This window comes from Falco cherrug, chromosome Z, assembly GCF_023634085.1.
Source record: "Falco cherrug isolate bFalChe1 chromosome Z, bFalChe1.pri, whole genome shotgun sequence".
NCBI lineage: Eukaryota > Metazoa > Chordata > Aves > Falconiformes > Falconidae > Falco > Falco cherrug.
The window spans coordinates 45,229,718-45,250,077 of record NC_073720.1 but is presented as its reverse complement, the minus strand read 5'-3'; the positions used below and the strand labels follow the sequence as shown (position 1 = coordinate 45,250,077).

Sequence of the window (20,360 nt, the reverse complement as noted above, 5' to 3'; positions counted from 1 at the left end):
CATTTATCTGTAGATTTTGTGTAGCTTGATCACATGCTTAAATGGCAAGACCGTTGTCTCTGTAGGAATGTTTAGCAAAATAATTTGTTTACAATCAACTAGTCTTTCGTGGTTATCAGTGGAGGTTTAGATATGGGCACATGTCAGATTGTCATTCCAAGTGAATAAGGAGAAAAATAAGAAGCTCCAATAAATCCTAAACATATACTTGTGGCTGACAATTTTATTTAGTGTGCTGGTATAGAATTTAGCTAATGAAAACCATCCCATACATGCATGTATTCATAGACTCTGCTGAAACAAAAAAAAAACTTCCTGACAGTAAAGGTCAGAAAAAAATGTAGGAAGAAAACCCCTACCCACCATAAACTTAGGCACTTTGGCCCCGATTCAGTAAATTACTGAAGATTATTCTAAGCTTTCTTAAAGTTGATTTGAAACTGAAGTGATTTCTTTGTGCAATATCTCTGAGTGGTTACTGGAATACTACATTTGGTAAAGTGGAAGATTGTGTTGACTAGCTAATCATCAAAATACATGTGTATGCATAGTATAATGTTTAGCCTGTTTGAAATGTGCTTTAACCAGTTTTAATTTTAAAGCAGGAATTGTAGATTTTGATTAGATTATTGATAGTAAGTAGTTAGATTTTTTTTCTATCCTATAAAATACCCTCTGACTTACTAAAAATAATTAAGTTGTTAACAAGTATATGCCATGTAATTTTGCCTAATTTACACACTGAGATTTTTAAAAAATATCGAGAAAACAAAATTGTGTAGAGTAAAACAGTACTTTGAAGCTACATTATGCTTAAAATCTGTATAGTGTTTTGCTACCTTATTTTCTTTTACATTTTGGTTTTGGTTAGTGGAAAATAATTTTCTATCTTTTCCTGAAACTAAGGAGCAAGTGAGTAAGAGGTCTTGTCAGCAAAATTAAAAGTCACAGACTTTGTTACGAATGGATAAATGTGTGGAAATAATATGAATTGTGTTATGTCAGCATCCTACTCACAGAATTGGTTTCATAAACCGATGGTGTTGAGATAGTCTCTGAACAAGTATGCCACCTTGTCATTTACAGACTTAGCCACCACGTTTCTCCAGAGCTGGTTGTTTTATAGTAAAAAAGTTCTAAAAATACCAGACCTGTTTGTGCTTTATTGTTGATGAGTTTTCATCAAACTCCTAAGCCTGTGAGCTTGATTTTAAAGAAAGTATTGCTACAATATATCCGCAGGAATTTGGCTTGGAATAAGCTGCTGAAAGCTAGCAAACAAACATTAATTTACATTCAAACAAATCTGGGCAATGTGTATACCTTGCTTCCTGAGGACTCTAAATAATTTAGCAAGTATTTTCGTATGTTAGAATCCTACCTATTTAAAGAAAGAAATACTACCTATTGTGTAACAATTTTATTCTTTCAATAATGGTTGGAAATCATGTTATCTAATTTATCATTAATGTTTTGAAGTATTTTTAAAGCCAGGTTGGAAATAGAATTTGATCTCTTTTCTTCTAGAGCTGTGTTGAAAGCAATGGGTCATCTGACTGTACAGGGAACACCTAAGAACAAAATTGATATACAGACTCTTGAAATCATTGCCATATAAGAAATACTCATTCCAAAATCTGATAAAATGCAAAGAGGAAATAGCACTTATTTCTAATGTTTTTTTCTGAATAAGATTTAGTTTTCCTTATTATACCTGCTTTTTCTTAGCAGACCTGAGGAAATCTGGTTCTTGTCAAAGCAGAGGGAAAGGTCAGAAACAAACTGTTACTTGACTGGATTTCAGAAATTTAACCTTGGGTGTCTTTGTTGTACTTATTCTAACAAATTCACATAGATCGTGATTTTCAGCAAAACATCATTAATGATCTCTTCTCAAAAAAAGTGGCATTCTGTGTTTTCAAGGAGAATGTACTAAAGAGGAATATGGTTTAGGATAAATGATAGATCCTTCTGTTCCATCCTGCTCAACCTGTTGCTTTGACAGACTCATCCAAGTTGGCAAGTAGAGCCCAGTAGTGTCACTGGAAAGTCCTAATCATTGTCAGGTTTGAATGGCTCATCCCAGTGAAACCACCCATCTCCTCTCTTTAAAATACATTGCTTCTGTTGATTTTCACATCTGCTTCTCAGGACATTCAGGATCATAAATACTTGGAGAAAGTGTGTTGAGAAGTTTCCAAAAACAAATTGATTTATCTGGCTCCCCTGGAATGTCTTTTAAACTGTGTCATAAATTCCAGGACAGTTGCTATGCAAATACAGTTACTAGTGTAAAACTTGTCATGTTGCCCTATAATAAAAATCAAGTGCTATTTCTGTGTTGATGTCTAATTTAAGAGGTAATTGTCCCTTTAATTCAGGCTTCTATATTTTTCCCTATTGAAATGAGTGGGAAGATATTTACTATTACAGAAAGAAGGGGGAAAAGACTTCAAAGCTTTTGGGTCCCTTCTTAGTAAAGGCAGTATCAGAAGACTAAAGCACCTTTACCCCTTTCTGGAGTTGCAGGCACTAGCTGAGTTGATAGTATTTTCTCAGTCTTGTGTTGCTTGTCTCAGTGGAGGGGCAAATTCTGTTCCAGGAAAATAATTTGCAGGCTTTCACAGATGCATGTGCTTCAAGAGATTGTTCCCTCTGAGAAATGAACTTCGTGGAGTAACTAACTCAATGAATCCCTTGTAGCACATGGAAATCAGCCTTCATTACTTAAAGAGGAGTACCAGAAGAGTTGGCTGAGCTTGACGGAAAATAGGAAGGTAGGAAATGTTTTTCAGTTACTTAGTCCTCTTTAGAGTGGACAATAATCAGGGAACATAGTGACTTGTTTTCTTCATTTGTATTCTTGAAGTCTTTAGTTTCAAGTCTATTCTCATTCCCTCCACTTTCCCTGAGTGAGTTAATTAGGGATAGCCTTGAAGTCAGTCTATAAATCAGAGGAATAAATGCTAAATCAGGCAGCCTCTGCTACAAAACCTGCTAGATATGAAGTACTGTGTTGATAAAGTAAATGATTTTATGTCTTCATGCAAATGCTCCTAGGATTATCTGTCTGTTAGAGATATTAGAAATGTCTCTGCAATGTTGAATGTTAAATTGATTTAGTTAGGATGTTACTCAGTATAAATTTCATCAATAAAATAAAGCTACTGGCAAGGTTGTTCAGCTGAGTTGGTCATTTTGAGGGCTTTTTGAAAACTCATTAATTCAGTTTCAGGCTGAAAGGGATTACGTTGCAGAATTTTAATCCAAGGCCATGGGGGTGGATATATTCTCTTGCTAGAACCAAGGTGGTTTCCTTCCTGCTTCTTACTTCATCAATAGTGAGGGAAATAAAGAAAGAAATAATTTCTGATATCACAGTATACCCGACTGCTCTTCATTTTCCAGAATCATGACACCTTATTATTTTTCCTTCTGAATGCAGCACTTCTGCCACAGACTCACCCATTTTTCTGACTCGCAGTATATGGCATTAGTGGATTAGACAGTGAGTGGTAGTTAATTTACTGCCAGAAATAACTGACTGTTATGTAAACCTCAAATTGTCTACTTCGCTGGAGTAGGCTAGGATTCATAACAGAGATCAATACAGGAGTGCATTTAGTATTGACAGCTTTCCCATCACGTACTTGAATACCTTCTGTTGGGCTTGAAATGGCTCTTTAGAAGTCGTTAGTGTCAAAATTAGTGATCTCTCCAATCTGAGGAATCCACACTGCAGCTGTATAAAATGTTATAATTTTTTCTTTTCCGAAATGCTCTGGGGGAGTTTCATAATGCAATAATGGAACGTATTACTAATTTTGAATATATCTGTAAGAACCTGTGTGAGAAAACCTCCTGAAGCCTTCTAGATTTCTCTGTAGTATTTTCTGTAAGAGTTGATTTCAAAAGTGAAAGGAGAAACTCACATATAAAGAAACATTGTTTTATACTTGGTCTTGGGGCTGGTTCTAACCAAGTTCTCCAGTAAGATGTGAAGTATTTTCTGGTACGGTCCCTTTAGATCTAAGAATTGCTGGAATATAAACATGGTGAACTTCGAAGCTTGAGGTGAAAACCAACTGTTTTCACTGCCATTTAGTTAGAAATTAGACATTCCCAATTTACACTGTATTTTTGATAATCAAGTTCATGATGTATAAGGTTAAAGAGGATGGACAAATACCGTAAGAAAATAATTACCTTGATGATCTTGTTGTTCTCAGTCAGTTTTTCTCTTTAGAGATTTTCTCTTGGAATGGTTTGCTTTTATCTTTCCATGTTCTAACTGGAAAAGTTGGTTTCTTGCAGTTACTGAGTTTGTCTTATCCAGTTTACCTGCTAAGTGGCTTTGTTTCTGGCCATTATACACCCCTTCCACATCATTTGTGTATGTCATATTCCAACCCCAGCTGGCAGCTAAGTACCACACAGCTGCTTTCTCAATCTGCCGCCCCCTGCGGGATGGGGAGGAGAATCAGAAAAAAAGGTGAAACAATTTAATAATTGAAAAATATATAATAATGATAATAGTAATAATAATAACAATTGTAATGAAAAGGAGAAATAAAACCCAAAGGAAAAAAATCCAAGTGATGCACAATACCGCTGCTCACCACCTGGTAAGGCCCAGCTGCTCACCACTGACTGATGCCCAGCCAGTCCCAAGCAGCAATCGGCAGGCCCTGGCCAACTCCCCCCAGTTTATATTCTGAGCATGATGTTCTATGGTATGGAATATTCCTGTGGCTAGCTTGGGTCAGCTGTCCCAGCTGTGCTCCCTCCCAGATTCTACTGCACCTGCTCACTGGCAGAGCATGGGAAACTTGAAGAATTCTTAATTTAGAGTAAGCACTGCTTAGCAGCAGCAAAAGCATCAGTTTGTTATCAACATTATTTTCACACTAAATCCAAAACACATCACTGTACCTGCTACTAAGAAGAAAATTAACTCTATCCTAGGTAAAACCAGGACAGTGTACTTACACAGAAGTGTAATGTTACAAGCGGATTTTGTGATAGAATAGCAGAAATCTGGTGTTCAAGAAACTGTTCACCTTACAAAAATCATAGTCATGGAATGGTTTGGATTGGAAGGGACCTTCAACTATAATGTAGTCTAACCCTCCTGCTGTGGGCAGGGATACCTTCCACTAGACCAGGTTGCTGAAAGCTCCATCCAACCTGACCCTGAACACTTTCAAGGATGGGGTATCCACGGCTTCTCTGGGCAGTCTGTTCCAGTGTCTCTGGCCTTCTGGGCTACAAGCACCCATGGCCGGCTCATGTCCAGTTTTTCATCTACCAGTATCCCCAAGTCCTTCTCTGCAGGGCTCCTCTCAATCCATTCATCCCCCAGTCTGCACTGATACTGAGAATTGTGAGCCAGGTGCAGGACACTTGGCCTTGCTGAACTTTCTGAGCTTTGCATGGGCCTATTCCTCAAGCCTGTCAAGGTCCCTTTGGATGGTATCCCTTCCCTTAAGTGAATCAGCTGTACCACATAGCTCGGTGTCATCTGCGGAGTTGGTGAGGGTGTGCTCAACCCCACTGTCCACTCAACCCCACCCCACTGATGAAGATATTAAATGGTATTGGTCCCAGTATGGATCCTTGAGGAACACCACTCATTACTGGTTTCTGCTCGGGCGCTGAGCTGTCGACTATAACTCTTTGGACACAGCCATCTAGCCAATTCCATATCCATCCAACAGTCCATTTCTCAAATGTTAAGAGTGAATTGTCAGTATTTTTCTTCCAGACAGCTCTCTGCTAATGCAATATATAGTAGTAAAAGACTTATTACTTACAACCAGAATTAAGTGCAGTAAATGAGCTACATGTTCTAGAAATACGGAGAACTTTCTGGATCAAAGAAAGCATTTAAATCTTAGCTGAAAAATACTTTAAATTGTTACCAAATTTCTTATCTTTGTTGCATGTATGTATATCTCTCAGGCTTTGCACTGGCAATAGCATCTGTAAAATGAAATATTTAAGACATATAGCTGAATTCTAAATGTTTTTCATCTTCAATACATATTTTTCTTCTATACCTACCTAAAACCTCCTTTTATCTTGACTGAACGATCTCCTTATCCCTGTTTCCCTTGCCCCCTTCTGGCTGCTCAGGGGTTTTGCATGTTCCAAAGGAAATGCGTAAAATCTTAGCATGGATGTAGCAATGTGCTCAGAAAAGGAAAAGCAAACAAAATCCCAACCAACCAACCAACCAACTAAACAAAAAACCCCATGAGAATGTTGCAGGCCATATGCAGACACTGATGATGTGTAGTAATTTTGTCTTGTCTTTCCCTCTATTGATTAGTCAACAATGACTATTGCACAAGGGTAAGGGGAAAGTAGTTTTGAAATTACTCTTCATGTAAAGAGTGTTAGATTAGTTTTATCCTTAGGAAAGCTCTGGTTACAGAGAGGGTCACAGGATAATGTATTTTATAGTGTTACAGCTGAATATATTGGGTTTTAAGATACTCCCTCATTTAGCTGTCATTAGCTGCTGTGTCAGCCTGTCAGGTCCTTGTCAGAGCTTTTTATGTTTGTTCTTCTCACTGTTGAAGCTTTCTGCAAGTCTTTCACTGAGCAATCCAACAAACCTTGTACTTTTCAAGCCACCTCCTTATCTCTAGCAAAAGTGGCATCCCAAGATTGTTGTTACTAACTGCTCTTTTTTTTTTTTTTCAGCTTGCAGTCTGATCTCATTCTACTTAGCGAACTGTCCTATTTTGTAAGAACTACTTGTCTGAACCCTTGGTAACATTCTGAAAACAAATTTTAGCTTTAGTAATAGTTGCAAAGGAGTATAAAAATATGTACGGTTTCATATTAATAAATTGATTAAGGTGTTTGGAAATTGTACAGTTTAATAGATTTTAGCCTTCACTTTTGACATATTTAGATGCTTGTACATTTTGAAAATCCACCTTTTTGTGTCTTTTTCTTAAGAATGCAAAAGTTGCATGTGATTTACTTCTTTGAAACTCTGGGTTGCCACAGCATTTTCCTTTCTCCTTAGTTTTTGGTAAGTCACTGCATGGCAGTAAAACAGAAGTTTCTCCTGTTGAGGGCTATTTAGGAAAAAAGTTTTATAATGAAAGAAAAAGGGTATTTAGACATTTAAATTAAGGCTGCAAGGTAGTAAATTAATCTTAAAACAAAGTACAATAAATAAGGTGTCCCAGATCCTTCTTACTTATTTTGATAGTAATGAATTTTCTTAGACCTTTGGTGTGCTTCTGTTGATTCTATCTTCTGTCTCACAGTAATGAAACATGGAATACAGGGAATACATCTAATTCCAAGACTTCTGAAGCAGTTGCTTAGGGATGTTCAACAAAAGCATGCATAAATATTTGATACAGGTTTCTGAAAGGAGAAAACAAGCTTACTGATTTTTATTATTTTAGTGTCAACTCTTTCATCAGATCCCTCTTTTAAAAAGCATATATGGAAACACCCTAAGACCATGGAATTCACAGGGCTTTCATCTGAACTTTCCTTTTAATTACATGTTTTTAAAATTAAGGTCTTTTTCAGTCTTTGCTAATCCTGACCTTCTGTTACAAAGGTTTTTATACTTACTGCCATACAAAATGTAATTTAGTTTGTTCTTTAAGTGTCAATGATACATAAAGCCCTAAAATGAATCTCTGGAAAGGGAATGTAGCTGTTGTTACATCAGCATGTAGCAACAGAGGACAGGAAGAAAAAAACCCCTGTAACAAATTGAGTGTGGATCATTTGCTAAGCAACACGAAGCTACCCCTGCTCAGTTATGACAGCAGGATGCAAAAACCAGCTCAAGATTTCACCTAACAGCTTTCCTAAATGAGTTCAGTTGGGAAGGTGCTGGGCTGTAAGATCTGCCCAAAAGACAGCAGAGCTGTAGTACAGAGCTGAGGAACTGGGGAAGTGTGAAACCAGAGTACTGTCAGAGAGAGGCCTCTGTAGGTGCCTGCAGAACCAGTGTTATCAAATGTGTTAATCTGACTTTACTCTGAATCTGTCATCAAAGGATTGTTTTGATTTTTATATGATGTATTAAAAAGTCATTATTTATCATTTATTAAATGTGACTTAAAGCATTCTGTAGCAAATGGTAAAGAAGTAAATGTTAAACTAAAATTTTATCATTATCTTTTCAAGATAATGAGGAAATTAAGCAAAATAAATTATGAGGCCAGACCCTGAATCCCATCAAAAATACTGTAGTCTCTTGAAGGAGCGATACAGAAAATATTAACTTTGTGCTTCCTCTTCTTGATCATGGTACTGATCAAGACTACAAGTGGGTTTTTTGCTGTGTAGCAATGTGACTACTACTATCCAGATGATACCAGACTGAAATGGCTCTCAGAGAACTGGAAAACCTACTTGAGGTCTGCCTGGTTTTGACATGGATAGCCTCCATTGCTATTGCAGTTACTGAAATCCTGTGGTGTGTGAACACATGTTTGATTGTAGCAGCTGCAGCATTTTCCTTCTGGTTGATGGCAGCTGCCTGTTCTTCTGTACCAATGGTGTAAAATGGCCACAACCAATTCAAAGATCCTACGCATACACAGCTCAATAGCAGTTAGTTCTTTTTACACAGCATGTTGTAGCCTAATACATTTTTAATTCCCTTCTGTTCATTTGTCACAGAGTTTACTGTGCCATCTTCTTTCTTCTTCTAAATGGGAAAGTAATGAAGCTGAAACGAGTACATTCATATCAACTCTTGGCTACACATCATCAGATTATTATTGTCAGTTAATTAAAAATGTAAGTATTTTGTGCAATTGAGGTTTTGTTAACAATAAATCACCAGTTTGTAAGCACATACATGGAGCTGTCATTGTGATAAGAAACATGGACTGAACTTTGTTTATCTTTTCTTACCTCAGCTACATTTACAGCCTTCTAAGGGAAAAAATGAAGTGGGAGCTCTCTGGAGAAATGAGAAAAAATTTTATTAGATTACACTGTAATAGATTTTCAGGAAAACCAAATTCCTGTTGCTGTTTCGTTATAACAACAAAAAAAATATCTGCCCTATCAATTTATTCTCCCTGTGAAGCTTAAATTACATATATTTATTCTGTATTTGAACATAATTTTTGGATTGTTTTCTTTGACTGTATGCACTGCATTTAAAATTATAGATGAGACCTAAATCTTAGGAAAAGTGTCTTTTACATTTAATATATAAAAATAATGGGAATAATTTTTCATAATATGTTGATCTAAATTAGATAAATCATATAGAAACTATTAGTAGTGCTCTTCTGAAAGTTTAACCTCAACTCTTGGGGAAGCAGAGCTAAAATAAATCGCTTCCTAGTTTTCCAAAGTGGAGGGTATATAATGTATGTTAAAAAAACAATTTGCAGTACATTTTATTCAGTGATCTGGATGGCTTTAATTTGGCACCAATAATTAAAAAAATTAAAAGTCAAACTGAGTGAAAAGAGAAAGTTATTAACCTGTACAGTATGTTGAGTCACATAGAGAATCATACAATTAATGTCTGCTTATTTGTAGTATGTGTAATTAATTTAATTTTTATTTTATTTTATTTAACAGATGGTCTTTTCGTTAGTAACAGAACTCGGAGAGAATCAGTTCAATGGACTTAACATTCAGGGAAGGTAGGTATTATCATAATTTTGATATGTGTTAGTTTGGATCATTACAGTTCAGCGAAGACTTTTTTATACTTGGGCAACTTAGGCTTCAGTTTGAATGTTTTGGATATATATGTAGATAATTTTAGGTGTGGACAAGCTTGTTAACTGGTGCTTCATGTGGGAATTTTTACTTAACCTGAGAGTCGTAGAGTGGGTTGTGTTGGAAGGCACCTTCACAGATCATCTGGCAGGGACACCTTCCACTAGACCAGGCTGCTCAAAGCCCCATCCAGCCTGGCCTTCAATGCTTCCAGGGATGGGGCAGCCACAACTTCTCTGGGCACCCTGTGTCTCACCACCCTCATTATAAAGAATTTCTTCCTAATACCTTATCTAAATCTACCCTCTTCCAGTTTAAAGCCATTACCCCTTGTCCTGTCTACTACAGGCTTTTGTAGAAAGTCCCACTCCAGCTTTCTTGCAGGCCCCCTTTAGGTGCTGGAAGGCTGCTATAAGGTCTGCCCAGAGCCTTCTCTTCTCCAGGCTGATCAACCCCAACTCTCTCAGCCTGTCTTCATAGGAGAGGTGCTCCAGCCTCTGATCATCTTCATGGCCCACTTCTTTCTGGACTTGTGCCAACAGGTCCATGTCCTTCTTATGTTGGGGGCCCCAGAACGGAATGCAGTACTTGAGGTAAAGTCTCACTAAAGCAGCCTTCCTTAGCCTGCTGGCCTTGGTTTTTTTTATGCAGCCCAGTATACAGCTGGGCCTCTGGGCTGCAAGCCCATGTTGCTGGCTTGTGTCCATTTTTTTATCCACCAGTATCCCCAAGTTCTTCTCTGCAGGGCTGCTTTCAGTCCATTCATCTCCCAGTCTGCACTGATACTGGAGCTTGTCCTTACCCAGATGCAGGACCTTGCACTTGGCCTTGTTGAAACTCATAGACTTCATAATCATAATGGTAGCTACTCTCTCTCTCTACATGTATATATATAACACGAAGTTAACTGGGAGTTACTATGAGAAAAAGTAAAAAAAAAAAAAAAATCTAAAGGAATATTTTCCCCTGTTTGTGTGAGTGATAGTTTAATATGACAGCATAGTAGTTACTTAGTGCTTGTTATGAATGGTAAAATTTGTCCATGCTTATTTAAAGAACCTCTCATTAAAGAACTTCCATTTGTTCCTTGGTCTGGTAGCAAACACTGCTGTGACAATACTGTGTATTTCATATATAACTATTTGAAATCCACCCAAGCACATAGTATTTCCACCCTTTAACTGCTTTCTTGGCTTGATTTTCTAAGGATGAGAGTCTGAGATGGAGAGTGGGAAGGAAATTGTGATGTGCTCTGGTCACATCGCCAGTCCAGATTTTTATGAGATGCTAATAATCACCTTGCAATATTGTGTGGGGTGTTCCTGCATGTCTAGGTGTAGTCAGTGAGAATAATCACCTTCTTCATCTGTACTACATAAATACAGTGAATTAAGCAAAAAGCTGCCACCATAAAAAAGGGGATACATTTGCCTAATGCTACTGTTATCACTATTTTTGACATGATCATGCCTTTTCACTGACCTTGAAGTGCAGATCATGGTCTTTTGTCAATCCTTTAAAAATTACCATATTTGAATACATCAGTAGATCCCTTGGTTTGCATGTAAATTAAGTGCATTCCAGCTGAAAAACAAAAGCAGAAATAAGGACTGCAATTTTTAATATAGTCTATATATTAAAATTATGTCTTCTGTTTTAAATGCATGACTCCTTTGGTCTTCAGAGTCAAAGCTGCTGCTATGATGATACTAGTTTTATGACCTATTTAACACCACATAGCCTGTAAAATTACAGGAAGGAGGAGTCTGATTGAAAAATCTTCCTTTTATCATGAGCTAATAACTTGGCTATTTTTCTGCCTTCCTTCTTGCACTGAGGTGCTTGCGTAAGGAAGAGTCAAGAAGCTGAGTTCATGTAGAGCTGACTTCAGTACGAGCATTACGAAGTTTTATTCTATGTAGAAAGCAAACACCCACATATTATAAATTAGGGTGAAACAGACTTAGCTGAAAAGCTAATGAGACTGTTGGGAACAGAAATATTTGATTTTTACCAGAATAAAAGCAAAACTTAGGAGGATTTTTGAGTGTATGAATTCTGATACAGCTGTTTATTCGAGTTCCAGAGACAAATGTAGTTTGCAGTTAGAGGTGTATGTTGTCTTCTTTATCCATTCAGTGATGCTTACAGCAACACAGATTACAATGTCTGTTGAAATACATTGCACACAGTGGAATGCACTGTGTAGTATTCTCCAAGAACATATTTTGATGATTATGTAGAAGAAGAAAATTGCCTTTGCAGGGTTTTTCTTCCAAAGTTAAGAGTAAAGTAAACTGCTAAGGTTTGCTAATCCTGGATAAGGAATTAGAAACAAAATTTTGTAAAGGGGATTGAGTTAAAGAATCTCAGATCTGTGAACTTTACATGTATATCCCAGAAAACACTGCTGCACAATAAATATCAGCCCAGTAATTACCATTCTTATAGAAACACTTCTCATTGTAAAAGCTGCATCTTCAATGTAAGAAACCTTAAGCACGTATTTGGTTAGGTACTAATTCAGAAATCTGAGTCTTTGAAAACGCGTCAGGTTTTATTTCTCACTGTGGACACCACAATGGTACCTGATGTTCAAAGATCATTGCACTTCTGTTACAGCATATGCCAGCGACCATTAAGCAACATCTACTTAGGAGCAGCTTTAATACATGCAGGGCAGTAGAGTTAGCTCTTACTCAGAGTAACCTATAGTGTAATTCCTGTCTTAGCTCTTCATAGACTGTATTAGTGGTCTAACAGATTTTAGGTTCTTGCAAAGAATACACCCCTTTTAGTGAACAATGAAATCAGGAAAACTTTGCGTCAACTCAAGGAAGCCTTTACAAAAAATCTAGTCATTTTTAATTTGCTAGAATTCAGTATTTGAGAGTTCTTGGTCTTAATAAATGTCTTCCTGTCAAAACAGCTTCTAGAAAAATGTTCATATAGTTTCATGTGCTAGAAACTATATATACTGTGGTAAACTTGTGATTTCCTTTTGCAAATGTTATCTCTTATATTGTGTGCCATTGTCCTTTTTGTTTATGTTTCAGGTTCCACTGTCTTTATTAATTTTTAAGCATGTAGTTTTAGTGAGCTGGTCAAGTGAGTGGTTTGTATATATATTGAGATCCAAAAGCATTACATATTCCTTCAACTGTAGATTTGCAGGACAAAAACTTTTCAGCTGAGCACAGCAGGATTCATTTTCTTTGGTTCATAGAAGTTGTCTCTGTTGAGAAAGGTCAAGGAAACAATAGGAGTCCTTAGAAGCAGCTAGGTGGTCTGTTGTGAGGGTCTAGCAAACCTACATGGGAGCTGTGGATATGTCATCTTTCTTACCTGTGCTTTGCTGATCCTGGGAGAGACAAAGCATTCCCTGCTAGGAAGGGTGTGACGCTGAATGAACACAGCTGGCTGCAGTTCAGAATTGTGTTGGTATCCCTCAAGAGGTTTGCCTTGAGCACTAAACCACCAAATTTTGTCTGACTTCTCTTCAAGATTCTTCAGACAGTATGTAATGAAATGTCAACAGTCATTCCAATAAATAATTCTTCTGCAGTTAAGTATGCATCTCTTACGTTTAACCTTCTGTAATTAGTTTAATCTTCTTTTACCTTATCGGATTAAAATTTTGACTTTTTTGAAATATGATCTATATTTATTTTTCCTTCAGAGTTTCAGCCAGTCGTGTGCATGCCATGTCCCTTATCTGTCACCCTCTTGTTACTCTGCCTGATCTAATGCCATTGCTGGAAACTCTCCTTCTTTACCATGGAGGTGCATCAAAAGAAATTCTCAGTTCAGAGTTTCTGGAGGCTGTGAATGAGGCCTTTTTAAAGTAAGTAGCACAGTGTCTGTGATTTTTATGCTCTTTCCGTAAAGATTTTTAATTTAATTAAATGTCTTTTCTCTGGGTTTGTATGCTGAATGCACTGTACTTCTTTGGCATTATAGTAAAATACTTTGCTAGCAGTTGAATAGCAGAGCTCAGGTTGTAGGCCGTAGACAGCTTTAAATATTGACTGGAACTTTCTCCCACCTTTTCTCTTAAATGGAGGTTAAAGTCTTCAATAGATTTTAGGTGTTTTGTGAATGATACGATCAATTTTCATAGAACTGTAATTTACCTTTCCTATAAGCATATCAACGTTCCTAACTTGACTTTTGAGAGCCATCGTTGTTTTTCTGTGCACAGATGGATCCTTATGTTTGAGTGTTTCCATATTTTTCTTTATTTTTTTCTGTGACATTGATTATCAAGTTTTTAAATTATCCTGTTCTTCAGCAGGGTATTTTTAATGAGTCTGAAATTTGTGAAATATAACTTCCTTTGTTTTGCTGCCATGAAAATCACTGATCTGATAAAATTAGTCTATGGATGAAAACTAGCTGAGTGAAGCTGAACATCAGCAAGATTGGCTGTGCCAGGGAAGGAAAGATGTCAGGGAAAGCACAGCCTACTTTTGGCTGAGAGTTGCTTTATTCAAGTTGTAGCTGAGGGGTTGTATTATAAACATTTTTTTTTTATATATGAGAGAAGGCCCTTTTTGAACACTTTACTTCAATTATCCATTTGTCTCCTTTTTAATCAGAGTTTTAATTGCTTCCTCTGTACTCAGTGTCATAAATTCTGAGATGTTCCAATGAAGATTTTTATATTGCTCCATTGAGGGGTCCAGCAAAAATAAGTAATTAATGGAAAAGCACAATTACTAATTTATTTGTACACATGTTACTAGAAGCTATGGAAAACAAGTGAAAAAGGAATGTGAAGGTCCGTAGTGAAGGATGTGTCCCAAAAAAGAGCGCACTTTCACTTCTCCATCTTTGTGGCTTCAGGCTGGATGTGTTCCACAAGCAGTAATGCAATTTGGGAAGCTTTCAGAGCAAATTCACAGGTCCAGCATGGATGGTCTATACTGATGTCATTGAGCACTGACAGGGATTGCCACTTCATAGTATGAGTCTGAATCCTTTAGATGGCTACAAAAGTTTCTTCTGACTGAAATCAGCGCCTCTTTCCTTAACTTTTGAGCTACTTGTTTATGACAGTGAGCAAAAATAGTTCAGTTCATATGACTCTTGACTAAGAGAGTCTTGCAGGGCCCTTGACTAAAGTGTATGGTTTCTCTGAGAGCAGATGTAGGCTCACACATGTTTTGCATTGGTATATTCCTGGACTGTCACTGAAGCTCATGTGATCTTAACTTGAATGTGTTTGTATTTCCCCCGCTACACACACACTCTAACAATTGAATTTTGTGTTCCCTAACTCTACCATTGTTTTCTGAACACTTGTTTTCCTTCTGAGCATGGGTGAAGCCTGCTCCAGGACATAGTGTTGCTAAATATGGAGACTTGCAGTGCTCCACAGAATTCAGCATTGTCCCAGTGGGACCCTGTGCAAGTTCAGTCTCAGAAGACTAGATGACTAGAGTTTACTTCCTATATGATTTTTAAATCTCGGATTTCAAGCACCTCTTTGTATGCTTATTAGATTTCTTTTCCTGGCATAATATCTATAATATCTACCATGCTAACACAAAAACAAGAAAAAAAGAGGATTATGGCAAAATTAAATAATCGCTTGTCATACTTAAGTTACTCTGATGTGCATATATGCTTTGATACTGGTAGTTAAACAGCATCCTGAAATTGAGCATTGCTTTACGATTTTGAAATGCTATGTACTTCAATATATTTCTTGTCTACAGATCTACACTTTTAAATTAAGCTACTCCATAGTTTTGAATGGAAAAATTACAGCTTTTCAGATACCAGAATTCTGAAGGCTGATATTTAAACAAATGTTTGGCAAAATACATACTTAAAAAATAGATCCTAAAATGGTGTTAAATCTTCTTTCTACTGGTATTTTTTTATCAGTAATGTTAGTTTGCATATACTCTCCAGCCTAGTTTTAGGTTTTTTAATCTTCACTTGATTTAAGACCAATGCATATTTTTCTTGTTATTTATGTATTTTTTTGCTTTTAACATTTTAATTTGCATCTAATATGATATCTGCAAAAATATGTGAGGATGTTTTGTGCGGTGGTAACTCCTCTTCTTGGGTGGTTACTTTAGTATATTTGATTTATGCTGGACCACACCAATTGTGGTGGTGTTTTAAAACAGGCTACGCCTTTTATTTCCTAGTGATACAACACTGTTTCAGCTAAGCTATAGCTGAAGGCTTTAGGTGAAGAGAGAATTATTTTCTAAACCATTTATCTTTTACAAGGCTCTGGTCAGTGTTGGTGGGATGAAGACTTACCTACCTCTTCCTCATATTTTTTTTTTCCTTATTTCTCTGCAAAGACAGGTAATGCTTTGATTTAGCCAGCAGTAATACCATCGAGGACCTCACTGCTTATCTGTCAGCTGCTGACACTTTCTGAGCAGACCCACCTGCAGGAAGCAGTCTGGGTTTCAAAGAGCTCAAGTGTGGGGCAGGACCTTTCTCTAGAGTGGAAGGGAACTCCAGACATAAACCTTCCATTTCCATTTTCTGGGATCCATTATAATGAAATTTTTTATGTTTTAGACATGTGATAAGGTTTCATTTGTAGATGATGGTGATTTGCTGTTATTCTTTGCCATTATTATTTGACATTGACTGGGGTACTTTGAACAAGATTCCGCTCCCTTGTTCCAGGTTGGTTGATCTTTGTGTCTTCTTTTTCTCTAATGTACTTAAAAAAACACCAATCATTTTTGTCTTCCTTCCACTACATCAGGGAAAACAGTATTTTTCTCTCTAAACCAGGAAGAAGATCTCCCTCCCTGAACCAACTGTCTTCAGCCTCTGGCTTCGTCACTTACCAAGCCTTGAAAAAGCTACATTGTGCCTTTTAGACCAGCTGGTTTCCATTCAGATGAATTCACTGGAAGAAGTGGCTTGTGTCATAAAAGACTCACTACTGGTATGTGCAGTGTGTAGTATGTTTGATACCGACTGCTCTGTCACGCTTCAGAAATGACAGAGAGTTTTCAAGTACATCAGTGTATTTCAGGGAAACGGCTGTCCCGTGGCATGTAACTTGCTAAAGCAAAAGCAAATCCTGAGTCTTATAAACGCCACTACATTTTTAGCTTTTACACTGAACTGGTAGAAGAGAAAATACATTTCATTCAGTGAGGAAGAATGGATGAAGAGACGAGAATCTTACTGGTGGGGGTGCAGAGTACCTGCCTCTGTCTTAAAAAAAATTAAATTTTAGCCTGGGAGGATTTGAATCTGTTTTTACTTCAATCGCTGTGTCCTAGAGAGTTTAGCAGTTTAAACAACTGAAATTCCTTGTAGATTATTTTATTATGGACTGATTAGTTACTTGGTTTTGTTTGCAAACCTGAACAAAATTCTTATACACAAAACATTTGCTAAACTGTAGTTAAAGTTCTTTTTCAAATGCTGAGTTGTTCAGTGCACCAAAAATCTTTCCTATGAGAAAACATGACATAATACCTTTTCCAAAATAATGAGCTAGTTAGCAGCACTAAATGCAAATTTAACTGTTAATTATGATGTGAAATGGCATGTGTGCTATGCACTTAAATTATGTATTCATAAAATAGACATAAAAAATGGCACATGGTATCTTATTTTCAGCCTATGAAACTGCTTACAGAGTGTGTATTCTAGATAGGAAAAGTTATAGCCTTCCTTTTCAATTGGAAAATTTCAATTTCTGTTTTAGGGATCCATTATGATACTTGCAAATCTTGTAAATGCTTGGCATCAACAGCACTTCATATCTCATCTAGGGATCTTAAGTATTCCTAAAGACAAGGCTATATACAAAGCCTGTGCCTAATTTTTCTGTGTCAGATGTACTTGAGTTGAACACAGTACATGTTACCACACGTGACTGAACAACAAAAAAAAAAGTCTAGGTTATATATAAAAAGTAAAATCTTTGTTTTAATTTTATTGTTGTTTATTAACAACGTTCATATTTACCTAGTCTTCACATCCTGATCCCTGAAAAGAAGGGAACATTACAGTGCTAGCACACTTAGATTGTCCTTACTTTCCGCTGCTCCAAAGACTTTGTGCTTTCAAAGTAAGGTATTTACAGAGTAGAAAGACCTATGCAGCAGCCTTGAATGCTGGTTTAGAGAGGACATCCTGTGGACAAGGAGTGGAATGAATGGAGGTATAAAGAAGGGAGCAGTTGGAAGATGGGTACTGCTGATTTATAGGCATTGATAAGAGGGAAGGTGCATAAATGGGAGATGGCATACCAATTAAAAACAACAGGATGAGAAGCTTCAGAGAGGCAGTATAAGAGGAAGATCTAATCCTCAAATTGTGTTCTAGAATACTTAATGGTGTTTTGTACAACTTGCACACATGGTACTATAAAGATACTTGTGTGACATTAGATATGTCAATGTTTTGAATCCAACAGTATGATTAATTTAGCCTGCCTGAAATATATTTAAATATTTATTTAGGAGTCTGGGTATGCATTTTTTGGCAGTTGGATTACGGTATTTGAGGGATGTGACCTCTGTTTGCCTTATGGATATCATAATAAGAAGTGGAATCATGAGACAAAACTTGATTTATACATGTTTTTCCGTTTAGAAGAAAAGCTCTGTAGTACAAATAGGCAGAAATATGTTAGTGATTTGATTGTAGTATATGATAAGAAGGACGTTTCAATAAGCTTTTACATAATTGCATTGTCATTTATCTAAATAAAATATCTTGATGCAGTAACCAAACTGTAAATAAACCTCACAGAGATCCATCGTACCCAGATAGTTGTAAACCACCATACTTTTATTACGAAAGATACTTGACATGCAATACTCTTATATTTTAATTCCAAGAGCAATTGTAGTGTTGATGTCCGCTAATTTGTCTTTTATATGGTTCGCTATTAGATTTGTGGGTTTGGGGCTAAACTGGAATTAGTATTGGAAATTCTGTAGTTATTCAGAAGTAGTGAAAGCAGGTGAAATGACCATCACAAATGTCGTTTAAGCTTCTTCAGAATTTGGTGGGTGAGTGGATGTCTTTCTTTCTAAGTGACTTTAAGGCTTGTACATGTGTGTTAACTAAAATTTAAATAAATACACATACTAGAATTTTACGTTTAATCAGAAATGCAGATATGTATATAAACAAAGCACATCTGTAAAAGGGGATGTGAATGAATCAGTGTCAATTATAGTTCATATTCAGTTCTTTGCTTTCTGAAGTAGTTTTATTTCTTTCAAAGTTACGTTGCAAGAAAAGTGCAGTAGATTGAGAGGGCTTAAAATTTGCTGGTTTCGCCTTCATGAACCATCTGTCATTGCTGCATTTTGTTTTTCCACCTTGTCAGCGTTCCTAAGTCCAGCCGAGTATCAAAATTATGTTTCACTCTGCAGTTAAAGCTCTAGCTGTAGGGTCTCCCTTGCTGTTATTTTCACTTTAGCATTTCAGAGCAAGTAGTTTCAGTGGGTGATACGGTGACTCGCAGTGCCTACCAGTATACCAAGCTGAAGACTGCTCTTGTTCTCATGCCCTTGCACTGCCCTTTTGCTGTGCCTTATCCCGAAGTTCCGAGACCAACTGGATCCACCCTCACCTTTCACTGGGAGCTGTGCAAACGAAACAGGCATTAACAAAGGAGAAAGGAGGAAGGATATAGAGATAAAATAAGAAATGTTTTTTGTTGTTGTAATACCTTCTGGCTAAGTTACAATTAGTTCCCACAGTATTGCTGGTCTTCAAAACCTGTGGTGTTATGGTAAATTTTTTGAAATAGCGCACACAGATTTATTCATAATGTTGAAGAATTCAGGAGCTTTTTAAACCTCTGTAAAAAGATGTTTATGCTTTAAAAGTAAGTGTATGCTTCAAAATAAATCTAGATTTGGACTTGGTATAAGAAAGATATTAAGTGACATTTCTTACTTTTATTGGTAAATATAAAATTCAGGAATACAGGTAGATATACAATTTGGAAATACAGACAACATTTGAAATACAGCCGTGTAGTTGTTTCCTAAAGCTAGATGTTTCTAACTTCAGAAATGCGTCCAGTTAATTGCATGTGAGTTTGGAAGTTGAGAGAACCAGTATTTGTGGTGCTGCCACCTCAAATCTGTTGCTGTGTGATCTTGGGCACAATTTGTTTCTGTATGTTTACTCTTACTTGTGGTTGTTACAGAGCATTCTACGATCTGAACAAAAGCAGTATATGATGATTAGTGTGTTCCTCTTTGTGCCATTTACTTGCTTCCTGTAGATACAAATTTCTTTTTCTTGCTTCTTTGTTCAGTTCTGGCTTTGTACTGTAAATTAGTTATACACAATTCTTCTTTCTGGTAACACAGATAAAAAGTAGTGTAGTTCTATAGAATTTGTGTATGTCATACTTTATGTTGCAGTGTATTTTTCCTGTTTCATTTCTTTCAAAAATCCCAGTGGTTTTGTGTGTGGGTTTTTTCTGAAGAGGCACATGTTCTTCAGATATGTAATCATAATATCACACGTGCAGCTCCGATTCCCCATGTCTGCATCTTTTTGGTTTAGTGTGTGTTGTGCTGTATGTATTGTGCATGTTTTAAAAGTAATGGAACAAGTTCCTGGTAAATAGTATATTTTGTTTTCTGAGTTTTCTG

General features: G+C 36.7%; 1 protein-coding gene across 8 annotated transcripts in view; it reads left to right on the top strand.

Moving 5' to 3' along the window:
- Nucleotides 1-20,360, top strand: part of FANCC (FA complementation group C) — a 91,464-nt gene that overhangs the window by 50,983 nt on the left and 20,121 nt on the right. For all 8 annotated transcript variants that reach the window (XM_027808428.2, XM_055699523.1, XM_055699525.1 and 5 more), the window contains 4 exons: nt 8,668-8,787; nt 9,589-9,653; nt 13,412-13,576; nt 16,507-16,663. In XM_027808428.2, the coding sequence (XP_027664229.2) occupies nt 8,668-8,787; nt 9,589-9,653; nt 13,412-13,576; nt 16,507-16,663 (507 nt within the window). The remainder of the gene's footprint in view (nt 1-8,667; nt 8,788-9,588; nt 9,654-13,411; nt 13,577-16,506; nt 16,664-20,360) is intronic.